General features: G+C 52.2%; 4 protein-coding genes across 5 annotated transcripts in view; 3 read left to right on the forward strand and 1 right to left on the reverse strand.

The window, feature by feature from the left end:
• The window catches only part of mast1b (microtubule associated serine/threonine kinase 1b), a 54,694-nt gene extending 50,248 nt beyond the window's left edge, over positions 1 to 4,446 (forward strand). Inside the window, exons 27-28 of the mRNA XM_030344803.1 lie at positions 171 to 358; positions 695 to 4,446. Coding sequence (XP_030200663.1) covers positions 171 to 358; positions 695 to 2,421 — 1,915 coding nt within the window. The 3' untranslated portion in view covers positions 2,422 to 4,446. The remainder of the gene's footprint in view (positions 1 to 170; positions 359 to 694) is intronic.
• Positions 4,447 to 4,756: 310 nt separating this feature from the next.
• On the forward strand, positions 4,757 to 10,698 carry LOC115534116 (cysteine protease ATG4D). Its single transcript, XM_030344774.1, has 11 exons — positions 4,757 to 4,981; positions 5,548 to 5,796; positions 5,933 to 6,016; positions 6,449 to 6,622; positions 6,911 to 7,181; positions 7,792 to 7,856; positions 8,387 to 8,544; positions 9,058 to 9,136; positions 9,230 to 9,306; positions 9,657 to 9,776; positions 10,202 to 10,698. Exons 1-11 carry the CDS (start codon positions 4,957 to 4,959, stop codon positions 10,346 to 10,348), a joined length of 1,449 nt encoding a protein of 482 aa, XP_030200634.1. The 5' UTR covers positions 4,757 to 4,956; the 3' UTR covers positions 10,349 to 10,698.
• A 95-nt stretch (positions 10,699 to 10,793) lies between these two features.
• On the reverse strand, positions 10,794 to 13,923 carry LOC115534119 (galactose-3-O-sulfotransferase 2). Its single transcript, XM_030344789.1, has 3 exons — positions 13,620 to 13,923; positions 12,375 to 12,641; positions 10,794 to 12,238 (listed from the first exon to the last, which is right to left on the reverse strand). Exons 1-3 carry the CDS (start codon positions 13,733 to 13,735, stop codon positions 11,257 to 11,259), a joined length of 1,365 nt encoding a protein of 454 aa, XP_030200649.1. The 5' UTR covers positions 13,736 to 13,923; the 3' UTR covers positions 10,794 to 11,256.
• Positions 13,924 to 14,994: 1,071 nt separating this feature from the next.
• The window catches only part of smarca4a (SWI/SNF related BAF chromatin remodeling complex subunit ATPase 4a), a 30,883-nt gene continuing 20,952 nt past the window's right edge, over positions 14,995 to 24,925 (forward strand). For both annotated transcript variants that reach the window (XM_030339364.1, XM_030339372.1), the window contains exons 1-4: positions 14,995 to 15,150; positions 16,415 to 16,684; positions 17,392 to 17,524; positions 18,557 to 19,048. In XM_030339364.1, coding sequence (XP_030195224.1) covers positions 16,463 to 16,684; positions 17,392 to 17,524; positions 18,557 to 19,048 — 847 coding nt within the window. In that variant the 5' untranslated portion in view covers positions 14,995 to 15,150; positions 16,415 to 16,462. The remainder of the gene's footprint in view (positions 15,151 to 16,414; positions 16,685 to 17,391; positions 17,525 to 18,556; positions 19,049 to 24,925) is intronic.

A 24,925-nucleotide genomic window follows, 5' to 3' on the forward strand; every position in this document is an offset into this window, starting at 1 on the left:
CCTCAGTCTAAAGCTGTCAGTCTCCTCCTCCTCCTCAGTCTAAAGCTGTCAGTCTCCTCCCCTCCTCCTCCTCAGTCTAAAGCTGTCAGTCTCCTCCTCCTCCTCAGTCTAAAGCTGTCAGTCTCCTCCTCCTCCTCAGTCTAAAGCTGTCAGTCTCCTCCCCCCCTCAGGAAGAAGCGCTCCTCCCTGTTCCGTAAGATCACCAAGCAGTCCAACCTGCTCCACACCAGCCGCAGCCTGTCCTCTCTGACACGCTCTCTGTCCAGCGGGGACAGCCTGCCCGCCTCCCCCACCCACGCCCTGTCGGCCCGCTCCCCCACGCAGGGCTACCGGCCCGCCCCCGAGACCCCCTACCCCGGTGAGGACCCCACACACGCCTAAACGCATGCTCACACCCATACATATAATACACACACACACGTCGACAACTCATGTGCGTGTTTGTCTGCACGCACACACAGACAAACAAACGCACAACAGACACACACGCACGTGCACATACACACACAACCACGCACACACACCCATGCAAAGACACTCGCACGCACATGCACGCACGCACACAATGCGTCCAGCACGCACATGCTCAAACACAAACTCACGCCCACTACAAATACAATACTCACACGCACACACCCACACACACATCTCACCCGGTGTTGCTCCTGCTGACCTCTTGTGTGGGGGTCCCCAGGCCCCTCCTCCCAGAGCAGCACCCCGGCCTCCAGCACGCCCAACTCCCCGGCCGCCCAGCAGCACATGCGTCCAAGCTCGCTGCACGGCCTCTCCCCCAAGCTGCACCGCCAGTACCGCTCGGCCCGCTGCAAGTCGGCCGGCAACATCCCGCTGTCGCCGCTGGCCCACACGCCCTCCCCCACCACCTCCTCCCCCCCCCCGCTGGCCGGCCACACCCCCGGCTCCTCCAACACCACCCAGGCCTTCCCCGCCAAGCTCCACTCCTCGCCCCCCGTCTCGCGGCCCCGCCCCAAGAGCGCCGAGCCCCCCCGCTCGCCGCTGCTGCAGCGCGTCCAGTCGGCCGAGAAGCTGGGCGGGGGAGGGGGCGCCGGGGGGGGCTCCTCCTCCTCCTCCCACCACGCCTCCTCCTCCTCCCTCTCCTCCTCGCCCTCCCCGCTGACGGGGGGCGTGACCCTGAGGAAGCACAGCCTGGAGGTGTCCCACGGCGACTACCGCCGCGACTCGTTCCACTGCGAGCACAGCCTGCAGAGCCTGCTGGAGATGGAGGGGGAGAACGGCCCCGCGCCCCCCTCCCCGCCCTCCTCCTGCTCCTCCTCCACCACCCCCTCCCCCCCCACCGTGGGGGAGCCGGGTGACGGGCTGCGGCCCGCCAGGAGGTACGGCCGGCAGGAGTCGCCGCTGAGCCGCGAGGCCCCCGCCCCCCCCAGGGAGAAGGAGAAGGAGAGGGAGAAGAAGGGACGCACGGCCGACTCGGAGACTCAGACCAAGGCGTCAAGCCTCAGGGCCGAGCCCAGGACCACCACCGCCGTGGACGCGCTCAGGTCGGCCCCCTCCGCCGGCCCACCGAAGAGTGCAGCTGCTCCAGCCGCGGCCGCCGAGGCTAGACCTGGTCCCGGCCCGGCCCAGCCCGGCCCGGACCGACCCGTTCCTGGAGAGAAGCGGCCCAGCGCCGGCTCACCTGGTGCCAGCACACCTGGCACCGGGGGTACACCCGCTCTGGGGGGCATAACCAGCAAGACCCCCAGTGAGACCAGACCCATCCAGGCCAGACCCCCTCTGGGGACCGGCGACCCGCCGCCGAGGGATGGGGTGAAGGGCGCGGTTGGACCGCCGGCGACCAGACCGCCGGACAAGGCGGAGGAGAAGGGAGGAGGCGTCGCCGGGAGAGACAAGGCAGGGGCCGCCCAGAAGTCCGGGGTCCTCGCCCCCCCAGACCCGTCCCGGGGGGGGTGGGACGGGGAGGTCAAAGGAGAGATGAGCGGCGTGGACAAAACCGCCAAAGTTGCCAAAGCACCAGCGGCCCCGGGCCCCTCCCCCCCCCGCCCTGCCGCGGCCCCCCCGCCCCACAAACCCCAGAGGGGCTGCCAGGGGCCCCGGGAGGAGCGGGCCCGTCTGGAGGTGCTGGAGGAGAACCCCATGTCCCCCTCCTCAGCCGCCGCCTCCCCGTGCTCCGCCCGGCCCCGCCCGGGCTCCCCCGGCGGGGGGGGCGGCTTCGTCACCACGCTCACCAGCGTGGCCAAGACCGTGCTGGGGCCCATGAAGGGGCCCTCGCAGGACCCCGGGGCCAAGGGTCGCGACGGGCCCCGGGCCGGGGAGGAGAAGCGGGACGCGGCCGCAGGAAAACCCGAGGCTTCGACTGGAGGCCGTCGCGGGGCCCAGCCGGGGGCCCCAGGTTCGGCCCCGGCTGAGAGGGGGGCCGGGAGAGGCACCAAGCCCTCCTCGTGATGAGGGACGCTCTGATGACTCCCAGGCCTCCGGTCGACGCCTTTACGCTCTGAAGAGACAAACTGTAGCAGCAAACAGCAAACGCCACTCGGCAAAAAACTAGCAGACTCCTCCCCCTGTTGAATGAAGCAAACCTTTCACGCCAAGAAAACGATTTAACAAACACTAGAGTTACGTAATTATAAAGTAAACATACCTAAGGTGCATCAACCACTGTTCTGATATATGTGCAAACTGTGTTGTGTGTCTGTGTGTACCTTGGACCACGGTGTGTTGTGTAGAGTTAGAGAGCAGTGTGTGTCTTAATGCATGTTTAGTGCACTGTACATGATCAACTAAAAAAAAAAAGAATATTTAATGAGAGAATACTACAGACCTTACGATAGTTAACACTGTGAACACCTCGATGACAGACCACCACCAAAAACAAGAAACACCTAGGAGCATCTTCACCGTAACCTTCACGCGAAGAGGCCGCACCCTGACCATCACCGGGCATTACCCCTGACGTACGGGGACAGTAGACACCTGCAGAGCTCTTTAACACAGAGGAAACGGTCCTCATTCACGCAGCCGCCATTTGGGGCAACCTCGGTTCCTAACCCCAGCTGGACGAGGAACTGAAAGTGGAAGTTCCCCGATTGTTCCCCAACCAGCTGGTGTCACTCAGGCCCATTTGACCCGATATCTCCATCACTCAAAGGTCACTGCGGTTGTTTGATCCAAAAGCTCAAAACGACTTCATGCTCGTCTTCTGAAAAACTTGATTTTTAGTTTCTTGCACAGAACCGCTTGCTGCGGTCGCCGTGGCGACGGGGCGAGGTGACGGGTTTGTTTTGTTCGTGTTTAAGGGCTGTGTCTGGCGGCCTGCAATAAGCGGAGCGAGCAGTTCTCCAGTTTAAGACGTAACCGAACTGTTTGTGAATCGTGCAATGAGAGTCCAGCCGTCCACGTGAATACCTTAGTGTGTGTGTGTGCGTGTGTGTATGTGTTTGATGTAAAGGGACTTCTGTCACATGACCCGCGCTAAGAACCTACCGCACTGAAGGTACGTAGGCTAGCCCCCCCCTCCCGTCTCTATCGCTCCTGTGCGTTTATGCAACCGTAGCATTTTACGCCGTAGTCAGCGGAGAGACGTGATTGGGTCGTAGTGGTGTTGTTGTTTACAGTGGTGTTTATAATGATGATATGCAATCCTCTAGTGCCCTAGTGAGTCGCAGTGCCCTGCAGTCAGTGCCCCAGTGCTACAGTGGTACAGTGGTAGGCCAGCCGTGCACGCCGGGATTTAGGTTTCCAGCAGCTTCCTAGTTTTGACGTCACATATCTTCTCCTGCGTAACGCGCTTGACTTGAAACGACGTGTAAAGATTCCCCCTGGTGTTAGACTGCTGCCACCTGGTGGACTGTGAGGAGTATGACACCACGAGAACGAGTAGGATGTGAGTGTTTAGCTTTATTTTTTAGTGTTAGTGCGCGTCGCAGACTCGATACCCGATACCCGCGGAACTGTTCCTTTGCTTTTTTTACCTTTACTCTTGCAGTCCGGAGCATGACCACGTGATCTAACGATGCTTTGAACATATCGAACCGGAGGAAACGCATTTTATATTTTAAATGCCCAGTAATTTATTCATGCGAGAGAATGAGAAAATTGCACTTTATGTCTGAAAGTCTGAAAACTATTTATTCTTTTTTACTTTTTCTAATTGATGACCTAATTTATTTCAACGTGTTGGTGTGTGTGTTGAATTACTGCTTTGCCACAGAAATCCAGTTGTTTTGTTGTCTGACCAGATTCGTTTTGCCGATATTCATGTGTTTTTATTTGTGTTGTTCTATGAGGGTTTGGATGTGTATCTGTCCATGTACGTCTGTTAGTGTTAGCCTATTCTTTTTGTATTATAATAACCACATAATTGTCCTCGCTGTTGAACTCGCTTCATGACCTTGTGACAGATTCCAGTACCGTTTGGTGGAAAACTGATGCAGAAAATAATAATAAAAGCAGAGATCGATTGTTTGTGTTCATCATGTCTTGTTTTCTATTTTATTTGTATTTAAATGTTTATTGGGATCCAGATATTAGTAGCCTACATTAACAGATACATTTGTTAACATCGTTTTAGTTATTTGTTTTAATAAAAATAAAAATAATCATAACCAAGTAGACAGGGAAACAATGAACAGAGTTTATTCTAAATAATATGTCGTGTTTTTTTATCTAATTGTGCGAAGTTAAATATTATACTATCGATTGAAAATAACATTATAGGCGTGTTTCTGTTCGTGATTGGGCATCTGTCAACCAATCACAGTGTGGCATTAAATAAACAGGAAGTCACTCACCCCTCCAGCTCCAATGGCTTCATATAGGTCCGTCGAACCTTCCACTGACGGACACTTCTTCTGACACATCTCATCAACACGGCGCTTATCGATCTGCACCTGAATGATTAAATGTACTGTCGATCAGGAATACGCTAAACTGTTAACAACGAGGAAGTGGTCGGTGGTTTGAGAAGTATCGGGAGATGTTATGACCGGAGAGTACACTAACGAAGGTAGAGTTTATACCTGCGTCTGATTACTGCAGAAAGGTCGAATGCATGTCGATATTAGGCATATAATCATACTTTACATGCTCCAGGTGGCACTAGTGTATAGGGAGGACATGTAACGTAAGGGTTGTAAAAATATATATTTTTGATATTGGTTTATTTTGTATTCAGTTGTCTCATCTTTTCTCTGGGAATTTAAAATACAATAATTCAAGAAGGATGTCTGGATCATCGCTAATGAATTCACAAAGAAATTATTCAGCATCATTGATTTCTTTATTACACTGTACAACTCTGCGACACAACTTTGAAAAAGGGTCATAAGGTTGATGGTCACCTGGTTGGTTTCATGCGTGATTGTCTAATTATTTTAGAGCGTGACTTCCGTCACGGTCTCACTTCCATCACGGTCCGTTCCCCCGAATGAGAAACTACGTTAATTTTTGTGCGTCCACAATAACTCGACAGCGCTTTGTGGTTATGTGTTCCCATGGTAACCGTACACTACGCAGCATCTCGAAGTGTGTTGCCATGGCAATTAAAAATATGTGTATCCATGTCCTCCGCAGCTATGGATCGCTGCTCCTCTGCCGGGGTCTGTGGGGGGGTCTGTGAGGTCCACGGTCACCTCAGCCCCCCTCCAGATGAGGAGACCACCGAGGACTGGCTCCTGGTCTCCTCCGACTCCCTGGGGTCCCGGGGCATCACCATGGACCTGGAGGAAGAGGAGGAGGAGGAGCAGAGGGGAGAGCTGGAGGAAGGCCGGCCCCCCAAACTGAAGTCCAAGCTGGTGTCTGCCTGGAACAGTCTCAAATACGGTCTGTGAGCCCGCCTCTGGTCGGCTGTCACTCAAGATATAAAGGCAATACTGTTCCAACATATACGGTATCACATATGGTTAATTATGTTTTCATTTTCATTATCCTACTGATCGGTCTGATTTATTCAACTCAGGCTGGACTCTAAAGCAGAAGTCCCGCTTTAGTCAAAGTTCCCCAGTGACCATACTGGGACACTGCTTCCAGCTCAACCAATCAGGTAGGAGTTCACAACTTTTTAGTTATTCCAGCTCAACCAATCAGGTGTCTCTCCCCAGGGGGCCGGCAGTGGTTCCACTCTAGCTCCTCCCCTCTGCTGGGTGTAGCTCCTCCTCTCTGCTGTGTGTAAAACCTCCTCTCTGCTGTGTGTAGCTCCTCCTCTCAGGGCTGTAGCTCCTCCTCTGCTGTCTCTAGCTCCTCCTCTCACTGGTGTAGCTCCTCCCCTCTGCTGTCTGTAGCTCCCCCCCTCAGTGGTGTAGCGCCTGCTCTGTGGTGTAGCTCCACCCCTCTGCTGTCTGTAGCGCCTCCCCTCTGCTGTCTGTAGGACCTCCCCTCGGTGGTGTAGCTCCTCCCCTCTGGGGCGTAGCTCCTCCTCTCTGCTGTGTGTAGCTCCTCCTGCTGTCTGTAGCTCCTCTCCTTTGTGTCTCCCCAGGGGCCCGGCGGCAGTTCCACTGCAGCTTCTCTTCCCTGCTCTGGCTGACCTACCGCCGCGGGTTCCCGCCGCTGGCCGGCTGCTCGCTGACCTCCGACAGCGGCTGGGGGTGTGTCCTCCGAACCGGACAGATGCTGCTGGCCCAGAGCCTGCTGCGTCACCTGATGCCTCCAGGTAACGGCCAATCAGGGAGCCGGCCAATCAGGGATTCGGCCAACGAGTTATCAACCTATCGGATAACAGGTGGGATCGCATAAAACCCGGTAGCAGCCAATCGAGTGGTTGCCGTTTAGGCGACACGATCAAGGAGCAGCCAATGAATAAATAGTGAAATATTAATTAACAGTGTAGTTCATTTTCGGTTTTAAATAGCAGACTGGCAATTAGAGTAATTAGGGTAAGGGTGGAGCCTGTTATAACATGTGTGTGTCTGTATGTGCCCCCCCCGGACCCCCCCTCCAGGCTGGACCTGGTCACATGGCTACCTGGGGGTCCGTGACGACCTGGACCTCCCCTCCACCCCTGAAGGGGGAGGAGCTCCCTGGACGAGGAGACGGAGCCTGGAGCCCCAGCTGGCGGTGCGGGTGGAGGAGGGCCACCGGCGGGTGGTTTCGTGGTTCGGGGACCACCCCGCGGCGCCCTTCGGGGTCCCCCGGCTGGTGGAGCTGGGGCGCAGCTCGGGGAAGCGGGCGGGGGACTGGTACGGACCCTCCATCGTGGCTCACATCCTACGGTGAGGGGCGACGGGACCGGAGGGTCAGGGTGGACCTGAACCACTTTGAGGAGGCCATGGTTGTACCACCTTGTATTGCTGGGGGATTAACCCAATTTTGATTGTGATTTCAATATTAGTGTCAAACGATCACAAAACTAATGTAATCGAATTTCGAAATATATATATATATTTTTTTTTTTGTTGCATTAAATGTTTTATAGAAAGTGCAGAACAGCTGGATACATATCTGTACATTATTTTAGGTTTTTAATAATTAATTAATTTAACATTTTCTCTTTTTTTTGGGAGAGACATGCTGAATAAATACATCATGTTTTCAAATTAATCGTGATTTCAATATTAACCAAAATAATCTTGATTATGATTTTTTCCATAATCGATCGGCCCTACCACCTTGCGTACTAAATACTATAGTACTATATGTCAAGTTCTACATGTTAACCAAGTACTATAGTCTAATGAACTACTATAATCTAAATAGGACTATTTTCTAAACAGGTACTAAAGTCTAACTAGGACTATATTCTTTCTAACCAGGTACTAAAGTCTAACTAGGACTATATTGTGTGTGTGTGTATGTGTGTGTGTGTGTGTGTGTGTGTTCCAGGAAGGCTGTGACGGCAGCAGCTGATGTTCCAAACCTGGCGGTGTACGTGGCTCAGGACTGCACCAGTAAGAAGGTTAACCCTCCCATTGAGCCTGTTTAGGATTCAGTGAGTGACCTGTAGCTACACAGCCCGGTTCTAGTTCTATAGAACTACTGTAGAGGTATAGCCGTACACTTTCTACTAAAAACAGACCTGTAGGGTTTGGCAGTTTCAGGTTTTACCAGTACGGTACGTTGCTGACTCTTGTTTAATGGTATGCAAACTGAATCTACCGGCAGTCGTCCCAAAGAGAAATCAATGCTAATTAAAATGTAGCCCATTGCTGACGTCAGCAGCTTGTGGTGTTGCTAACAAACAACTTGAATTAGGAATACTCCCCATGTAGACTATATAATAATTACACTATGTTTGATTAATAGTGGCGCTGTCCGTCCACACTGGTCCGTGTTCGGCCTCTAGTTCAGGCCTCCCCCCCCCCCCCCCCCCCCCGACCCGAACACACACTTTACATCTGAACGCGCCCCTGCATGGCCTCCATGCTGGCTCCTCACCCGACGCCCCCTGCCCTGTCGCCCCCTCCCTCTGGGTCTCCAGTCTACCTGGAGGACGTGAGGCGGCTGTGCCGGGAGCCCCTCCCCAGAGACGGCTCTCTGCAGGGCAGCCCAGGTCTGGCCTGGAAGTCCCTGCTGGTCCTGGTCCCGGTCCGCCTGGGGGGGCAGGACCTCAACCCCTCCTACATCTCCTGTGTCAAGGTCTGCAAAACCCGACCAAACAACTGCCGCTTTACATTCAGGGCGTTTAGCAGACGTTTTTTATCCAAAGCAACTTACAATAAGTACAAGTAGTATTTGTCATAAGAAAGAGAAACAACAATATATCACTGTCGGTACAGTAAGGACGTTCATAGAACCAAGTGCCAAGCACTAACGATGACTAGGTTGGGTTAACCCATTCCCCTATACAACAAAGACAGCTAGGATAAGCTGCTACACAATGCTAAGTACTATTTTTAAGTGCCAGGACGTACAACAGACATTAAGTACTTAAGAGGGGTGGGGGGGGGGGGGGGTATGTGGATTCTAGTTGAAGTTCCCCTGTCCCAAACAACATGGACTCAATTTAATTTGAAACGATTCAAAATGGTCTCATGAGTGTTTCTCATGAGTATGAGATGACCGCTGCCCTGACAGTACAGATCTGAGATCAGCACAGTCCATTTGTTATTTGAAGACCACCTTCTCATCCTCCTGGATCCCCCTCTATAGAGGCTGTTGATGCTGGAATGCTGCGTGGGAATCATCGGAGGCAAACCGAAGCATTCTCTGTTCTTCATCGGATTCCAGGGTCAGTCACGGAATTAAATATTCATATATTGAACAGTTGTTACTAGGACATTGATTCATGATACTCTTGGTGTGTTATTGTTGTTTATGCCAGGGGACTACCTGCTGTATCTGGACCCCCACTACTGTCAGCCCACCGTGGACGTGAGGCAGGAGCACTTTCCTCTGGAGGTACGAAGACGTCTGGCCTGGTTTCCCTTTCACTTTGGCTTCTGTCTCCACTTTCTCTCCCACTTCCACTTTGTTGCCCACTTTCACTTCTTCTTTCATGTTCGGTTGGTGTTGGTCTCCTGCATGATCTTTACGCAGAGAGGAACCTGGAGCATGAATATGTAATTTATAAAGATGTTAAATACCTCGACTGGGTTGAAATTAGGGGACAAGGAAAGCAGACTTTGAAAGACTCGCACACTCACTCACACTCACTCACTCACTCACTCACTCACTCACTCACTCACTCACTCACTCACTCACTCACTCACTCACACTCTCTCTCCGTGTTCTTCTGGTGTTTTCTCCAGTCGTTCCACTGTAAGTACCCCAGGAAGATGTCCTTCAGCCGCATGGACCCCAGCTGCACCTTCGGTTTCTACGCCAAGACGCAGAAGGACTTTGGCTCCATGTGCGCCGCCGTCAATGAGGTATGGGGGGGGGGGGGGGGGGGGGGGTCCCTGGTCCCGGTCAAACCTCAGTCTGGCCTTTGTTTGGCTGCTTAACGTTCATATGTGGCTGAGGAGGTAGAGCGGGTTGGCTGGTAACCAGAAGGTTGCTGGTTCGATCCCCGGCTCCTCGGGAAGAGTGCAGAGGTGTCCCTGAGCAAGACGCCTCACCATGACTGCTCATGACGAGCTGGCTGTTTCCCTGCATGGATGACTCCGCCGCCGGTGTGTGAATGTGTGCATGAATGGGTGAATGTGAGGCAGTATTGTAAAGCGTGTCTGAGTGGCCACTGGTTAGAAAAGCGCTGAATAAATGCAATCCGTTTACCATTCTACTGTGTGGCTCACCATGAGCTTGGTAAACACCTTGAAAAGAAGAGTTCATGTACTCCTCCTCTCCCTCCCAGGCTCTGTCTTCTTGTGAGAAGTACCCCATGTTCATCTTCTCTGAGGGCCCCAGTCAGGAGACGTGGGGCCCCTCGGAACCCCCAGACCCCCCCTCCCGGACCAGGACGCCCAGCAGCGGCTGCGTGGAGGAGTTTGTGCTCCTCTGACCTCCATGAAGGCCGGGAGGTGGAGCAGGAAGTGGAGGAGGAGCAGGAAGTGGAGGAGGAACAGGAAGTGGAGGAGGAGAAGGAAGTGGGGGAGGAGCAGGAAGTGGGGGAGCAGCTAGCGGTGAAGAGGAGGTCCTTCTGGAGAAGCCTGGAGATCAAATCGGTGCCAACCGGTGGAGACTGTAGTAGTTTTTATTGGTGTATTATTATGTTATGAAAGCATAAATATAGCAGTCGATGTAAATCTGACAATGAAGAGGATTTTAATGTAAATATCATATGTTTTATATATTTTATTTGCTCTTGTGTTATTGTTTGCCTTTAAATAAATAAGACATCTTTACGAGATTGACCGTCTCTCCCAAGAATAACTTCTTTCTGTTTGAGGCTTCCCGTGAATGTTTGATCTCGTTCTCTCCATTCCGACTTAACCCCATGACCCCCCCCCCCCCCCCCCCCCCCGTGGCTCTGCTCATCATGTGACGCTCGCCTCCTGCGCGGTTAAGTGGATTAGAGACTAGGATTCCCCGGACCACATGACCTGCACACGCAGACCTAAAAACACCCAGTCCTACCCCACTAGATCACGAGAGGGATCAGAGGAAAAGACAAAACACTGTGTCTCAAAGTAATCAGAGGAAATTGTATTCTGTGTGAAATTAGTTTGTTCTACAGCTTTCTGTTGAAGGTGGGGGTGGGTCTCATGTCTTTCCTGGACTGATGGGGTTGGGGGTGAGGCTGGGCCTCATGTCTCTACTGATGGAGGTACAGCTGGAGGGGAGGGCCGGCCTCATGTCCCTCCCGTACTGATGGGGGTAGAGGTAGAGGTGGGGTTAGAGGTGGAGGCCGACCCCAGGTCCCTCCCGTACTGACAGAGGAGGGGGTGGTGTTAAAGGTGGAGCTAGGCCTCAGGTCCCTCCCGTACTGCGGCGGGTGGAGTTGGGGGTGGGGTTAGAGGTGGAGCTAGGCCTCAGGTCCCTCCCGTACTGCTGGAAGTAGAGGTGTGCGTGGTACTGCCTCTCCGGCAGCACCAGCCTCACGCAGAAGCCCAGCTCCTGCTGGCTGAGGTCGGCCCTGAGCTGGTACCCCAGCACCGTGGCCCCGGGGCTCTGCCGGGGCCTCAGCAGCTCCTCCAGGCCCCCGGGGGCCACGCCGCCCCGGGCCACACACTGCCGCCGGACCCTCTCGGTGGAGGCCCTGAGCAGGGCCACCTCCCCCCGAAGCCGCTCCGCCCCGTAGCGCCCCGCCTGCTCCCAGAGCCGCCGCAGGAAGCGGTCGTACAGCAGCGCGTCGGCTGTGTTCCAGGCCCGCGCGCGGCGCCGCGCCCGGGGCCCCAGCGGCGTGACGTGGCTCAGGGTGCGGGCGTTGAGGCGGACCGAGGCCAGCTCCTCCCCCTCCAGCCCCAACAGGGCGCCTAGCAGCACCAGTGACTCGTCCAGGTGCTCCGCGATCAGCACCAGCCGGAGCCCCGCCTCCAGCGCCGCGAGATCGGCCTCCCACGCCGAAGAGTTCCCCCCCGCCGCCCCCGCCGCCGAGTCCAGCCCCAGGTCGAAGCTCATGGGGTTCCTGGCCAGGCCGTTGCCGGGGCGACCGGGGTCCCAGAAGCGCTCCGGGGTCTCCAGGAAGAGCTCCAGGGGCGTGGTGGGCGGGGCGGTGGCGGCGACGGTGGCGGCGGCAGCGGCCCGGGCCAGCCGGAAGGCGGGAACCTCGGAGGCGTGGGTGGAGAAGACGGACTCGAAGGTGGCCACGGGGTCGCGGATCACGGTGACGTAGACGGCGTCCGGGGGCATGACCTGGCGGAGCGCGGGGAGGTGGAGCCTCAGCGGGCTGACCAGCAGGTCGAACTGGGAGGAGCCTTCAGGGAGCTCCTCCACGAAGTCCGCCCGGAACCTGCAGCGAGAGGAGGGGTTTAGAGCGGACTTTTAATGTGAGAGAGAGAGAGAGAGGGAGAGGGAGAGGGAGAGGGAGAGGGAGAGGGAGGGAGGGAGGGAGGGAGGGAGAGAGAGAGATACAGACTGCTAGGTACTTGTGAGGGTATCTGAACGTGAAGCTGTCGCGAGGGAAGGCGAAGGTGGCGCCCTCTCTCTCCCCGAGGCGGAACAGCAGGTTCTGCACCGTGCCCGCGCCCGTCTTGGTGGTTTTGATGAACACGACGGGAGGGGAGGTGACCCGGGTCTGCTGGGTGGTGTTCCTTGGCCAATCAGAGCCCAGGCCCACCGGGGAGCCCCTTCTGATTGGCTCCTCGCCGGGCCTCTCCTCTCTCATCTCCCCTGATGTTATCCTCCAGGAACGGCTTTGGAGATAAGGAAGGTTAAAGGTTGGGTATGGGATTCGCGCAACGCCAGCAGATTTTGAAAAAACACAACTCAAATGGTCCTACCCCCTCTCCTTCAACGCTAACTCTGACTCCACCCATTCCAAGTGCACGGACGCGCAATCATGCACGAGCGAACACATGCGAACACAGATGCGCGAGAGCGAGCCGTTAGCTAGTAAGCTAGCTCCAGTAGCTACCGCAGGATAACAACAAACAGAAGCTTGCTCTGGGTCACAAGCTTTAAGTACGTGCACGAAGGGGTCACGCGCGGGGAGCGGGGGAGGGGGAGTGCGGTACGACCGTTTGATTGACGTACTTACTGTCCAATGCCACTGGGCGGGTCTGGAAATCATTGGCTGGAGTTTTTCGAGCCCTGCCCATTCCACAGATGATTGACTTGTTTAATTTTCATGTCAGTACTTCTAACGCAGTGGCTGTAAGTGGGTTTTCAAAGGATTTCAAGTATTTTTTCAAAAATGGCCAAAAAAGAGAATTCCATACCCAACCTTTAAGGAATTAAACATGAATAAAGCATTATTATAGGACAGCTCCCAGGATCTGCCCGTTGCATCTCGCTTATCTCCACAATGCTGATGTGAAGGGTGGTGTCTGATCTGAGCCAACCCACCCACATAACATCTCTCCTCCGTCCCTATAGGTCCTAACCCTCCCTAACACCTAACCCGTCCCCCACCACACCCTACCTCTCTCCTTCCCTCCCTCCCTCCCTACCTCCCTCCCTCTCTCTCTCCCTCTCTCTCTCCCTCTCTCTCGCCTATCAAATGCACTCAGAACACCATTGAGTTGAGATGCAACCGACAGTTCTGCTTTCTATCTATGTAGCAGATCGTGGTTTTAGAAACCAGGCAGGGCAGCAATCTCCTAGTTCTCCCTGCACACAGTCGACAGGGTCCCGCCGACAGGGTGGCCCGACCCCAGCCCCAGCTTGTTTACCTGGACGGTCGTAGCGGCAGTAGAGCGAGGAGCACGGCGACCCCCAGCGCCACCAGGAGGGCGGTGGGGGTGGGGCGGCGCCGGCAGACCAGCAGGGCCCATCGACGGAGGGCCATGTCTCCCCGCGGCCCGGTCCTGGACCCCTGCTGTCTGGTGGCGGGCGGCTCGCTGCGGGCATGGCGCGCACACACACACACACAATCACACACACACACACACAGCGCTGCCTCTGCTCCCAGGGAAGACTTAGGGCGGACGGCTGACCTATAATCTGGATCAGGGAGTCGGCAGCCGTTCGGTACGGTGGCCCGGAGGACAGGAGCCGGCGAGGACCAGGTCACAACAACAACAACCACAACGACAACAACGACAACAGCAACAACACAACAGGATGCTTATGACACGAGGAAGTGACACGGTTTCATCAAAAACATCCCAAATTATCAACAGGATTCAGGTGATTGCTGTGTTAATCCTGATGGATATGTATGAATTTATAACCAAAATAAAACAGGCCACAGTGTCAGAATCACACATCTACTGTGTTAGTCAGAACATAGAATATAACAGAACTCTCAAATCATTATAATATATTATAGAAACGTCTTTGATATTGGGTTGCCCTCTGTGTGTATGTGTGTGTGTGTGTGTGTGTGTGTGTGTGTGTGTTTTTGGGGGGGGGGGGGGGGGGGGGGGTTGTTTGTGTGTGTACCTGTTTGTGTGTGTATCCTCATTATCTCGTTGACTATTTGGTTGCTTTGTACACACCAATTTGTGAAATTAATCAAATAGATTAATAACTAATCGATACATTAATAATGACGCCTGTGTGTTTGTGTGTGTGTGTGTGTGTGTGTGTGTGTGTGTGTGTATGTGTGTGTGTGTGTGCGTGCATGTGTGTGCATGTGAGATAGAGAGAGGGAGGGAGAGAGAGAGAGAGAGAGAGAGAGAGAGAGAGAGAGAGAGAGAGAGAGAGAGAGAGAGAGAGAGAGAGAGAGCGGGGGAGAGGGGGAGAGAGAGGGAAAGAGAGAGAGAGAGAGAGAGAGAGAGAGAGAGAGAGAGAGAGAGAGAGAGAGAGAGAGAGAGAGAGAGAGAGAGAGAGAGAGAGTGTATGTATGTGTGTGCAAGTGCGAGTGTGTGAGAGAGCGAGAGTGTGTGTGTGTGTCTGTGTGTGCACTGCATATGTGATAAAGAGCGACCGCTTTCTAACTCGCACACACCCATCCCCCCACGGTCAGCCTCCCCCCTCCCCTGCATTCCTCTCCTCTGCAGCGCAGCACGTACTGCGCATGCGGGAAACGGTCTCCCGGCAGGCAACGCATGCGCAGTGGGGCCTGTGTTCCCGCACTGCGGCCGCTAGGCGGCGCCAGACACCACGGCGCGGCGCTGCTCTCACCCGGTCCACCGGGAGAGGGGGGTGGAGGGGAACAAAACGCTGCTCGCTAGGTCGCTCTTTGTTTCTGTCTAGGAGGAAAACCCAAAGACCTTGCCACCGCGGAGGTTTTAATCACAACGAATTCACCCGATTTGAGTAAGTACGACCGCCGCAACGTTTTCCGATGGTTTCGCGCTGTTTATGCGCTGTATTTTTGGCTGGTTTATCGGGTAAAGTGGTGCTCGAATGAGGGGTCTGGGTCCGCCGCCGTCGGACTGGCGGCGCGGCGGTCCGGGGGATGAATGAACTGGGGTCGCTCGGTGTGTGTGGGGTGCGTGGGTGCCAGGTGTACGGTAGGGGAGCCGGATCAATCGCATCTCAACCTCTAGATATCAAACCAAGGATCGATATGATGATAACACGGGTTTTTATATCATTAACCTAATTAGCCCTGCATAGCGTGGCCGAGCTAGGCTAGCTCCTCCAGCTAACACCCTTAGGAGCGTTGCATCGCTACTTCGGGGTTTAATTCGTGTTTTAGGAGCCTGGTTGGGTTGAGTTGAGTTTTTATTTGTAAGAGGAGGTCGGATGTGAGGACAGGTGATCGGGGAGAGGAGGTTTAGTGTGGACTAGCAACAGCTTGCGGTACAAAGGCTAGCCGGGCCTGGCTAGCGGGTTAGCATCCAGGCTAGCCAGGCTCTGGTTTTAATGTAAACATTAATGTAAAGGTACTGGTGCTGGTACACGCTGGTGGGATCTGACCGGCGCACACACACTGGTGGAGAAGGAGATGGTCGTGTGTGTTGAACGTTAGTTGCGTTTTGTGGTGATGACCTATTAGTCTGATTGGTGGTTATGTATATATTTTTTTATGGCAAACAAAACAAGTCTTAATGAAAACTTGATTTTGGGAATTTATTGTTCCTCATGATCAGTGATCAACTTCACAGATGATGATTTCAATAACGGTGTCATTATGATTATGCAATATTACCTGTTGACCTGCTGGAATGAAGCACAGCATGTCGTTGTGATGTGTGTATGTCTGGAATCTGTTTTAAGGCATCTTCTATGCTATGAATGTTTTTTCTCGCTGAGCCAAATTATACGACCGCCGTTTGTCGTTACTGTATGAAAATATATCATTATGCCGTGGCAGTTAAATTTAGTCTAGACTGTTCATGTGTTATTGATTTTAGGTTGTATATCGTGTGTGTGTGTGTGTGTGTGTGTGTCTGACTGTTCGAGAGTGAGCGTTTGTCTGTGTGTGCATGTAAGATAACGAGGGGGATCTTTTTAATATCGTCTGTATCTCTGTGTCCCTGACTCCCATTGACCCAACGAACATGAAGATGACTGTAGACTGTAATGCTGTTTTTATTAATTTCTTAACCCTCACTGCCTCTCTGTCCCATCGCAGTAGTAGTACTCGACTGCTGTCAACCCGCCCCTCCGTCTCTGCTGAGAGATGTCTACCCCCGACCCCCCCATGGGAGGGACTCCCAGGCCGGGCCCTTCGCCTGGCCCGGGGCCCTCGCCAGGGGCCATGATGGGCCCCAGCCCCGGTCCGTCTCCGGGATCGGCCCACAGCATGATGGGCCCCAGCCCGGGGCCCCCAGGCTCCGGACACCCCCACCCACCCCAGGGCCCCTCGGGGTACCCCCAGGAGAACATGCACCAGATGCACAAGGTAAGGCTCTCGACCTGTCTCTGTCTCCTGTCTGGTCTCTCTCTTGTCTAGTATCTCTCGTCCTGTCTCTCTCGTCTGGTATCTCTCGTCCTGTCTCTCTCTCGTCTGGTCTCTCTCTTGTCTGGTCTATTTTCGACTTATCTCCCCGTCCGGGGCTTGTGAAAGATCCTAACTGGGAATTCTGTCTTCTGAGGAGAGAAACTAAAAGTTCCTAGTCAGAAAGCTGGATAGGATTTCCAGTCTCTCAGTTAGCCGTTGTATCAACATGGCCGCCCACACGTTAAAGTATCACTTCTTATGCGTTCTACATCAAAACACATCCAATCTTGCTTTTGCCGATTGGATTATATCAAACAACCTGCAGAAGCTTTTGTTCTTCTGTGTGCCATGACCTTAACATACAACAGCAACCACAATCAAACTCCTGGAAAACCATGAAAGGCTTTGTCGACTGTATATTTACATGTGTATTTATATTTAGGGCCTAACAACAAGGACAAGACACACAACTACAAAACTAAGTCCTATTTTTAAGTGCCAGATATTTGTATATTGGATTCAAACAGGTGTGTTTCTTGTGGAAGGGTAGTGTACGGAATACAATTTGAAAAGGGTAGTTATACTAGAGTAAGTTCACAAGCTCGTTGCCGTGGTAGCCAGTGCTGCTGCGTGTTGCCAGGTGACAGTAACCGTGCGTTCCTCCCCAGCCGATGGAGGGCATGCATGAGAAGGGGATGCCTGAGGACCCTCGCTACAGCCAGATGAAGGGCATGGGCATGAGGCCCGGACCCCACAGCGGCATGGGACCCCCGCCCAGCCCCATGGACCAGCACTCCCAAGGTACACCAAAACACACACATGCATCTAACACACACAGACACACCTAACACACACACACATGTACGCACGCACACCTAACACGAACGCACACACCTATCACTCATACAAACACGCACACACGCCTATCTAACGCACACGCATACACACACCTACCTAGGACACAAACACACAGTGCAGACCCCTACCTACCTAACTAGCAATCACACACAGCACTGTATTCAATTTCCATCACTACCCGTGTGTGTTCAACTTGTTGAACTTTATTGACTGTGGTCCTGTTGTGTCTTACCAGGGCATCTCTACTCTTTATCTATCTTTAGTTTGACTACACCCCTAATAGGCGGACCTGTAGGGGTCGATGTTGTAGTGTCACATGACACAACGTCTAGTTATTGAGGATACAATTCTGACATACTCGGGAACATAAGGCTGAGTGGTCAGGTGTGCACAATTACACAGTTACTACACATAATTGGATCATTGAACATTCAAGAATGGTTTCACCGTTTTGGTTTTTGATAGTATTTATTTATCTGGTCGGATCTAATGTGTCTCTGAACACCAAGTAGTTCATACATCAGCCACAGCTATCGTTGTTTGCATGCGTGTGTACATGTGTGCTCTTGGTCCAAAGCCATCCAGCCGGTTTCTCTACTTCCTCCACTGTTGTGATCCATGTGCAGAGAGAAGGAGGCGGGGACTTAAAAAAGGGGGCGTGGCTTTAAAGAAAAGGGTGGACTTCGGCCTTTCAGCAAAACAACAGAAGCAGCTGTTGCTGTCGTAGAGCCATGCTCACTCAGAGAGAGAGAGAGAGAGGGAGAGGGAGAGAGAGAGGGAGCGAGAGAGTGCATTGAGTCACAGCTTCAGCCTCCACACACCTTTGTCAATATCCTCATGTCTGTTGACCCTTAAGGCAGTTCTTGTTCTGTAAACATCACATCTATTTCTGTACTCATTAATATTAAAGGGATTTTATTCCAGTCTGATGCTTCGTAACTGAGTTTGGTCATGTGCCTCCCCCCCCCCCCCCAGGTTACCCCTCTCCTCTGGGGGGCTCGGAGCACGCCCCCAGCCCCGGCCCAGCCAACGGGCCCCCATCGGGTCCCATGATGCCCGGGGGCCAGTCCGGCCCCGGCTCGGGCCCCATGGAGGGCGGCGGGGACCCCGGCCCCCCCATGGGCCAGCAGAACCGCGGCGGCGGCGGCGGAGGAGGAGGTGGCGGTGGTGGACCCCCGGTCGCCGGCGGACCCGGAGGGCCCGTGTCGGGGCCCGGTGGGGCACCCGGAGGCCCCACCCCCTTCAACCAGAACCAGCTGCACCAGCTGCGGGCGCAGATCATGGCCTACAAGATGCTGGCGCGCAGCCAGCCGCTGCCGGAGCACCTCCAGATGGCGGTGCAGGGCAAGCGGCCCATGCCCGGCATGCAGCAGCAGCCCATGCCCAGCATGCCCCCCACCACGGGGCCAGGGGCCGGACCGGGGGCCGGGCCGGGGCCGGGCCAGCCCAACTACAACAGACCCCACGGTGAGCTGGGGGGACGGGGGCCAATCGCAGCCAGCGGCTTAGCGTAGCCTCTGAGAGGAGCTACGATAGCACTGGGTTCACCGCTTTAGAGGACGGGTGTAGCAGCAGCAGAAATGGAAACAGTGGCGAGAGCGTACTTTGTTATAAAGTACCCTAGGCCTTATTTATTTATTATAAAGTATCATGGTCAGGCAAGATAGTCCAGTTCTTAGACTCCCAGCTGGAAGGTTCTGGGTTTGAACCCCAGTGTTTCCGGTCTTAATAATGGCCCCCTTGAGCAGGAGGTCCTAACCCCTACCTTCTACTTAATGATCATATTTAGGCCCCGTCCACACAGAGCCGATTCTTTGGTGAAACGGCATAAGTCTTGTGTGTTTCGGCCGACCGTCCAGACGGAGCTGGCGAATCTGGTGCCCGAAACCGCACATCTCTGAAACCACCCTCGGAGGTGGTTTCAATTCTATACGGACCTCTGCGGTTTCGTGTTAGGATTCGTGTGGTCGCCTGAAACGCAAACGATGACGTCATTATCCCCCCATCAGCTAGGGGACGTCAGAGTTGCATTGAATTTTTTATTTATTATTTTATTAGGGGTCCAAGCCAACAGGTTGGATCCCTATTGTTTTTGTAAGGATTTTTAGGGGTCCAAGCCAACAGGTTGGATCCCTATTGTTTTTGTAAGGATTTTTAGGGGTCCAAGCCAACAGGTTGGATCCCTATTGTTTTTGTAAGGATTATTCTTTTTATTATACTTCCTACCAAGAAAGTGGTACCACAGCCCAAACCGTAAATGGTGCCGACATGCCAATTGCATGACTAGATCCAGGTCCGTGAAGACTATGCAGACGACAAAATCCAGACACGCCGGCCCCTAGGTGGCGCTATACCAAGGAATACGCGTTTGGGGCTATAACTCCCACACCAAACCTCCCACATTCAAAACCTTGTACACACAGATTCACTGGAGTCTGCTGCATCTTTTGGCATAGGCCACGCCCATTTGCGTCTAGAATTTTTTTTCGCAAAATCGCGAAAACCGCAAAACTGTTTTTTCGCTACTCCTCCCACATTTCTCGACCAATCAACACCAAACTTTGCACACGGCATCTTCAGACGCACCCGCAAAGAAACCCTCAGACAGTTTTTTGATCCGACTTTCGACGACGAAACGGTAGCGTTTTGAACATTGGTTTATTAGCTACGTTTTACGTCGAAACGCAAAAATTCAAAAAATACCAAAATTAGACATCGGATCAAGCCCACATTTTAGACACATGTCGGTGTTACCCTTAATGGCGTTCAATAAAAATAACGGAATTTTTCGCCATTAGGGGGCGCTATAAACGAGGAAATTGTATATCTTCTAATTGGCCCAAGGAATGTTCTTCAGACTATAAGGGAACCATCAAGGGGCAAACCCGAGTCTATATAGAAAATATGGCCAAGAATTATTAATGTGGGCGGGAGTTATTTGGCAAAGGAAAATTGTCTTTGGAAAATGTCGCCACAGGGCGGCGCCAAAAAACGACGACATTGTCGATCTCCTATTTGGCCAATGTTCTGAAAACGCGTTTTAGGCTATAACTCCCACACCGAAGCTCCCACAGTCAAAACCTTTATATCCACATGTTGTTCACGGTAGCGTTTTCAATACTTGCTTCGCGTTGTGCCGGTGAAATGCACATTTCTTGTCGCGTTGTGCCGGCGAAATGCACACTTCTTGGACCCCTGCATAACTGCTTGCAGTTCTAGTTCCTATTATACTTACCTCCCTAAAAGTGGGACCACAGCCCAAACCGTAAATGGTGCCGACACGCCAATTGCATGACTAGATCCAGATCTCTTCGGACTATGCAGACGACCAAATCCAGACCCGCCGGCCCCTAGGTGGCGCTATACCAAGGAATACGCGTTTGGGGCTATAACTCCCACACCGAACCTCCCACATTCAAAACCTTGTACACACAGATTCACTGGAGTCTGCTGCATCTTTTGGCATAGGCCACGCCCATTTGCGTCTAGAATCTTTTTTCGCAAAATTGCGAAAACCGCAAAACTGTTTTTTCGCTACTCCTCCCACATTTCTCGACCAATCAACACCAAACTTTGCACACGGCATCTTCAGACGCACACGCAAAGAAACCCTCAGACAGTTTTTTGATCCGACTTTCGACGACGAAACGGTAGCGTTTTGAACATTGGTTTATTAGCTACGTTTTACGTCGAAACGCAAAAATTCAAAAAATACCAAAATTAGACATCGGATCAAGCCCACATTTTAGACACATGTCGGTGTTACCCTTAATGGCGTTCAATAAAAATAACGGAATTTTTCGCCATTAGGGGGCGCTATAAACGAGGAAATTGTATATCTTCTAATTGGCCCAAGGAATGTTCTTCAGACTATAAGGGAACCATCAAGGGGCAAACCCGAGTCTATATAGAAAATATGGCCAAGAATTATTAATGTGGGCGGGAGTTATTTGGCAAAGGAAAATTGTCTTTGGAAAGTTTCGCCACAGGGCGGCGCAAAAAAAACGACGACATTGTCTATCTCCTATTTGGCCAATGGAATGTTCTGAAAACGCGTTTTAGGCTATAACTCCCACACCGAACCTCCCACAGTCAAAACCTTTATATCCACATGTTGTTCACGGTAGCGTTTTGAACACTTGCTTCGCGTTGTGCCGGCGAAACGCACATTTCTTGTCGCGTTGTGCCGGCGAAATGCACACTTCTTGGACCCCTGCATAACTGCTTGCAGTTCTAGTTAGGGGTCCAAGCCAACAGGTTGGATCCCTATTGTTTTTGTAAGGATTTTTCCTATTATACTTACCTCCCTAAAAGTGGGACCACAGCCCAAACCGTAAATGGTGCCGACACGCCAATTGCATGACTAGATCCAGATCTCTTCGGACTATGCAGACGACAAAATCCAGACACGCCGGTCACTAGGTGGCGCTATACCAAGGAATACGCGTTTGGGGCTATAACTCCCACACCGAACCTCCCACATTCAAAACCTTATACACACAGATTCACTGGAGTCTGCTGCATCTTTTGGCATAGGCCACGCCCATTTGCGTCTAGAATTTTTTTTCGCAAAATCGCGAAAACCGCAAAACTGTTTTTTCGCTACTCCTCCCACATTTCTCGACCAATCAACACCAAACTTTGCACACGGCATCTTCAGACGCACACGCAAAGAAACCCTCAGACAGTTTTTTGATCCGACTTTCGACGACGAAACGGTAGCGTTTTGAATATTGGTTTATGAGCTAAATTAGACGTGGAATATCAAAAATCCAAAGAAATCCAAAATTAGACATCGGATCGAGTCCAAATTTTACACACATGTTGGTGTTAACCTTAACGTCGTTCGATAAAAAATTCGGAAAAATTCGCCATTAGGGGGCGCAATAAATGAGGAAATTGTATATCGTCTACAAAATTTCGCCGCGAAAACGCTACACTGACTTCTCGCTACTCCTACCACAGTCAAATCCTTTGTATCCACAGGTTCAGGGTATTGTTTTGAACACATGCTTCGCGTTGTGCCGGCGAAACGCACATTTCTTGTCGCGTTGTGCCGGCGAAATGCACACTTCTTGGACCCCTGCATAACTGCTTGCAGTTCTAGTTAGGGGTCCAAGCCAACAGGTTGGATCCCTATTGTTTTTGTAAGGATTTTTCTTATTAGGGGTCCAAGCCAACAGGTTGGATCCCTATTGTTTTTGTAGTGTTTATTATTATTATACTTACCTCCCTAAAAGTGTGCCCACAGCCCAAACCGTAAATGGTGCCGACACGCCAATTGCATGACTAGATCCAGATCCGTGGGGACTACGCAGACGACAAAATCCAGACACGCCGGCCACTAGGTGGCGCTATACCAAGGAATACGCGTTTGGGGCTATAACTCCCACACCGAACCTCCCACAGTCAAAAACTTGTACGCACATATGCACTGGAGTCTGCTGCATCTTTTGGCATAGGCCACGCCCATTTGCGTCTATAATTTTTTTTCGCAAAATCGCAAAAACCGCAAAACTGTTTTTTCCCTACTCCTCCCACATTTCTTGACCAATCGACACCAAACTTTGCACATGGCATCTTCAGACGCACACGCAAAGAATGCTTGAACACTTTTTTGATCCGACCCTCGACGACGAAACGGTAGCGTTTTGAACATTGGTTTATTAGCTACGTTTTACGCCGAAACGCAAAAATTCAAAAAATACCAAAATTAGACATCGGATCAAGCCCAAATTTTAGACACATGTCGGTGTTACCCTTAATGGCGTTCAATAAAAAAAACGGAATTTTTCGCCATTAGGGGGCGCAATAAACGAGGAAATTGTATATCTTCTAATTGGCCCAAGGAATGTTCTTCAAACTATAAGGGAACCATCAAGGGGCAAACCCGAGTCTATATAGAAAATGTGGCCAAGAATTATTAATGTGGGCGGGAGTTATTTGGCAAAGGAAAATTGTCTTTGGAAAATGTCGCCACAGGGCGGCGCCAAAAAACGACGACATTGTCTATCTCCTATTTGGCCAATGTTCTGAAAACGCGTTTTAGGCTATAACTCCCACACCGAAGCTCCCACAGTCAAAACCTTTATATCCACATGTTGTTCACGGTAGCGTTTTGAATACTTGCTTCGCATTGTGCCGGCGAAACGCACATTTCTCGTCGCGTTGTGCCGGCGAAATGCACACTTCTTGGACCCCTGCATAACTGCTTGCAGTTCTAGTTATTATTAGGGGTCCAAGCCAACAGGTTGGATCCCTATTGTTTTTGTAAGGATTTTTATTATACTTCCCATCTAGAAGTGGTACCACAGCCCAAACCGTAAATGGTGCACACGCGCCAATTGCATCACTAGATCCAGGTCCGTGAACACTACGCAGACGACAAAATCCAGACATGCCGGCCACTAGGTGGCGCTATACCAAGGAATACGCGTTTTGGGCTATAACTCCCACACCGAACCTCCCAGAGTCCAAAAACTTGTACACACAGATGCACTGGAGTCTGCTGCATCTTTTGGCCTAGGCCACGCCCATTTGCGTCTGGAAATATTTTTCGCAAAATCGCGAAAACCGCAAAACAGTTTTTTCCCTACTCCTCCCACATTTCTTCACCAATCGACACCAAACTTTGCACACGACATCTTCAGACGCACACGCAAAGAATGCATGAAAACACTTTTTTGATGCGACCTTTGACGACGAAACGGTAGCGTTCTGAATATTGGTTTATGAGCTAAATTAGACGTGGAAAATCAAAAATCCAAAGAAATCCAAAATTAGACATCGGAACGAGTCCAAATTGTGCACACATGTTGGTGCTAACCTTAATGTCGTACGATAAAAATTTCGGAAAATTTCGCCATTAGGGGGCGCAATAAACGAGGAAATTGTATATCTTCTACAAAATTTCGCTGCGAAAACGCTACACTGACTTCTCGCTACTCCTACCACAGTCAAATCCTTTGTATCCACAGGTTCAGGGTAGCGTTTTGAACACATGCTTCGCGTTGTGCCGGCGAAACGCACATTTCTTGTCGCGTTGTGCCGGCGAAATGCACACTTCTTGGACCCCTGCATAACTGCTTGCAGTTCTAGTTATACTTACCTCCCTAAAAGTGTGCCCACAGCCCAAACCGTAAATGGTGCCGACACGCCAATTGCATGACTAGATCCAGATCCGTGGGGACTACGCAGACGACAAAATCCAGACATGCCGGCCACTAGGTGGCGCTATACCAAGGAATACGCGTTTGGGGCTATAACTCCCACACTGAACCTCCCACAGTCAAAAACTTGTACGCACATATTCACTGGAGTCTGCTGCATCTTTTGGCATAGGCC

The sequence above is a fragment of the Gadus morhua genome, chromosome 2, assembly GCF_902167405.1.
Source record: "Gadus morhua chromosome 2, gadMor3.0, whole genome shotgun sequence".
NCBI classification, from domain to species: Eukaryota; Metazoa; Chordata; class Actinopteri; order Gadiformes; family Gadidae; genus Gadus; species Gadus morhua.

Excerpts from the sequence above, each read along its gene's own strand:
- LOC115534116 (XM_030344774.1), top strand. The coding sequence starts at position 4,957 with ATGACCGGAGAGTACACTAACGAAG. Across the intron at positions 6,623-6,910 it reads GCGTCACCTGATGCCTCCAG|GCTGGACCTGGTCACATGGC; the intron begins GTAACGGCCAAT and ends CCCCCCCTCCAG. Across the intron at positions 9,137-9,229 it reads GTTCTTCATCGGATTCCAGG|GGGACTACCTGCTGTATCTG; the intron begins GTCAGTCACGGA and ends TGTTTATGCCAG.
- LOC115534119 (XM_030344789.1), bottom strand. The coding sequence starts at position 13,735 with ATGGCCCTCCGTCGATGGGCCCTGCTGGTCTGCCGGCGCCGCCCCACC. Across the intron at positions 12,642-13,619 it reads CTGCCGCTACGACCGTCCAG|CCGTTCCTGGAGGATAACAT; the intron begins GTAAACAAGCTG and ends TTATCTCCAAAG. Across the intron at positions 12,239-12,374 it reads ACGTTCAGATACCCTCACAA|GTTCCGGGCGGACTTCGTGG; the intron begins GTACCTAGCAGT and ends CTCTCGCTGCAG.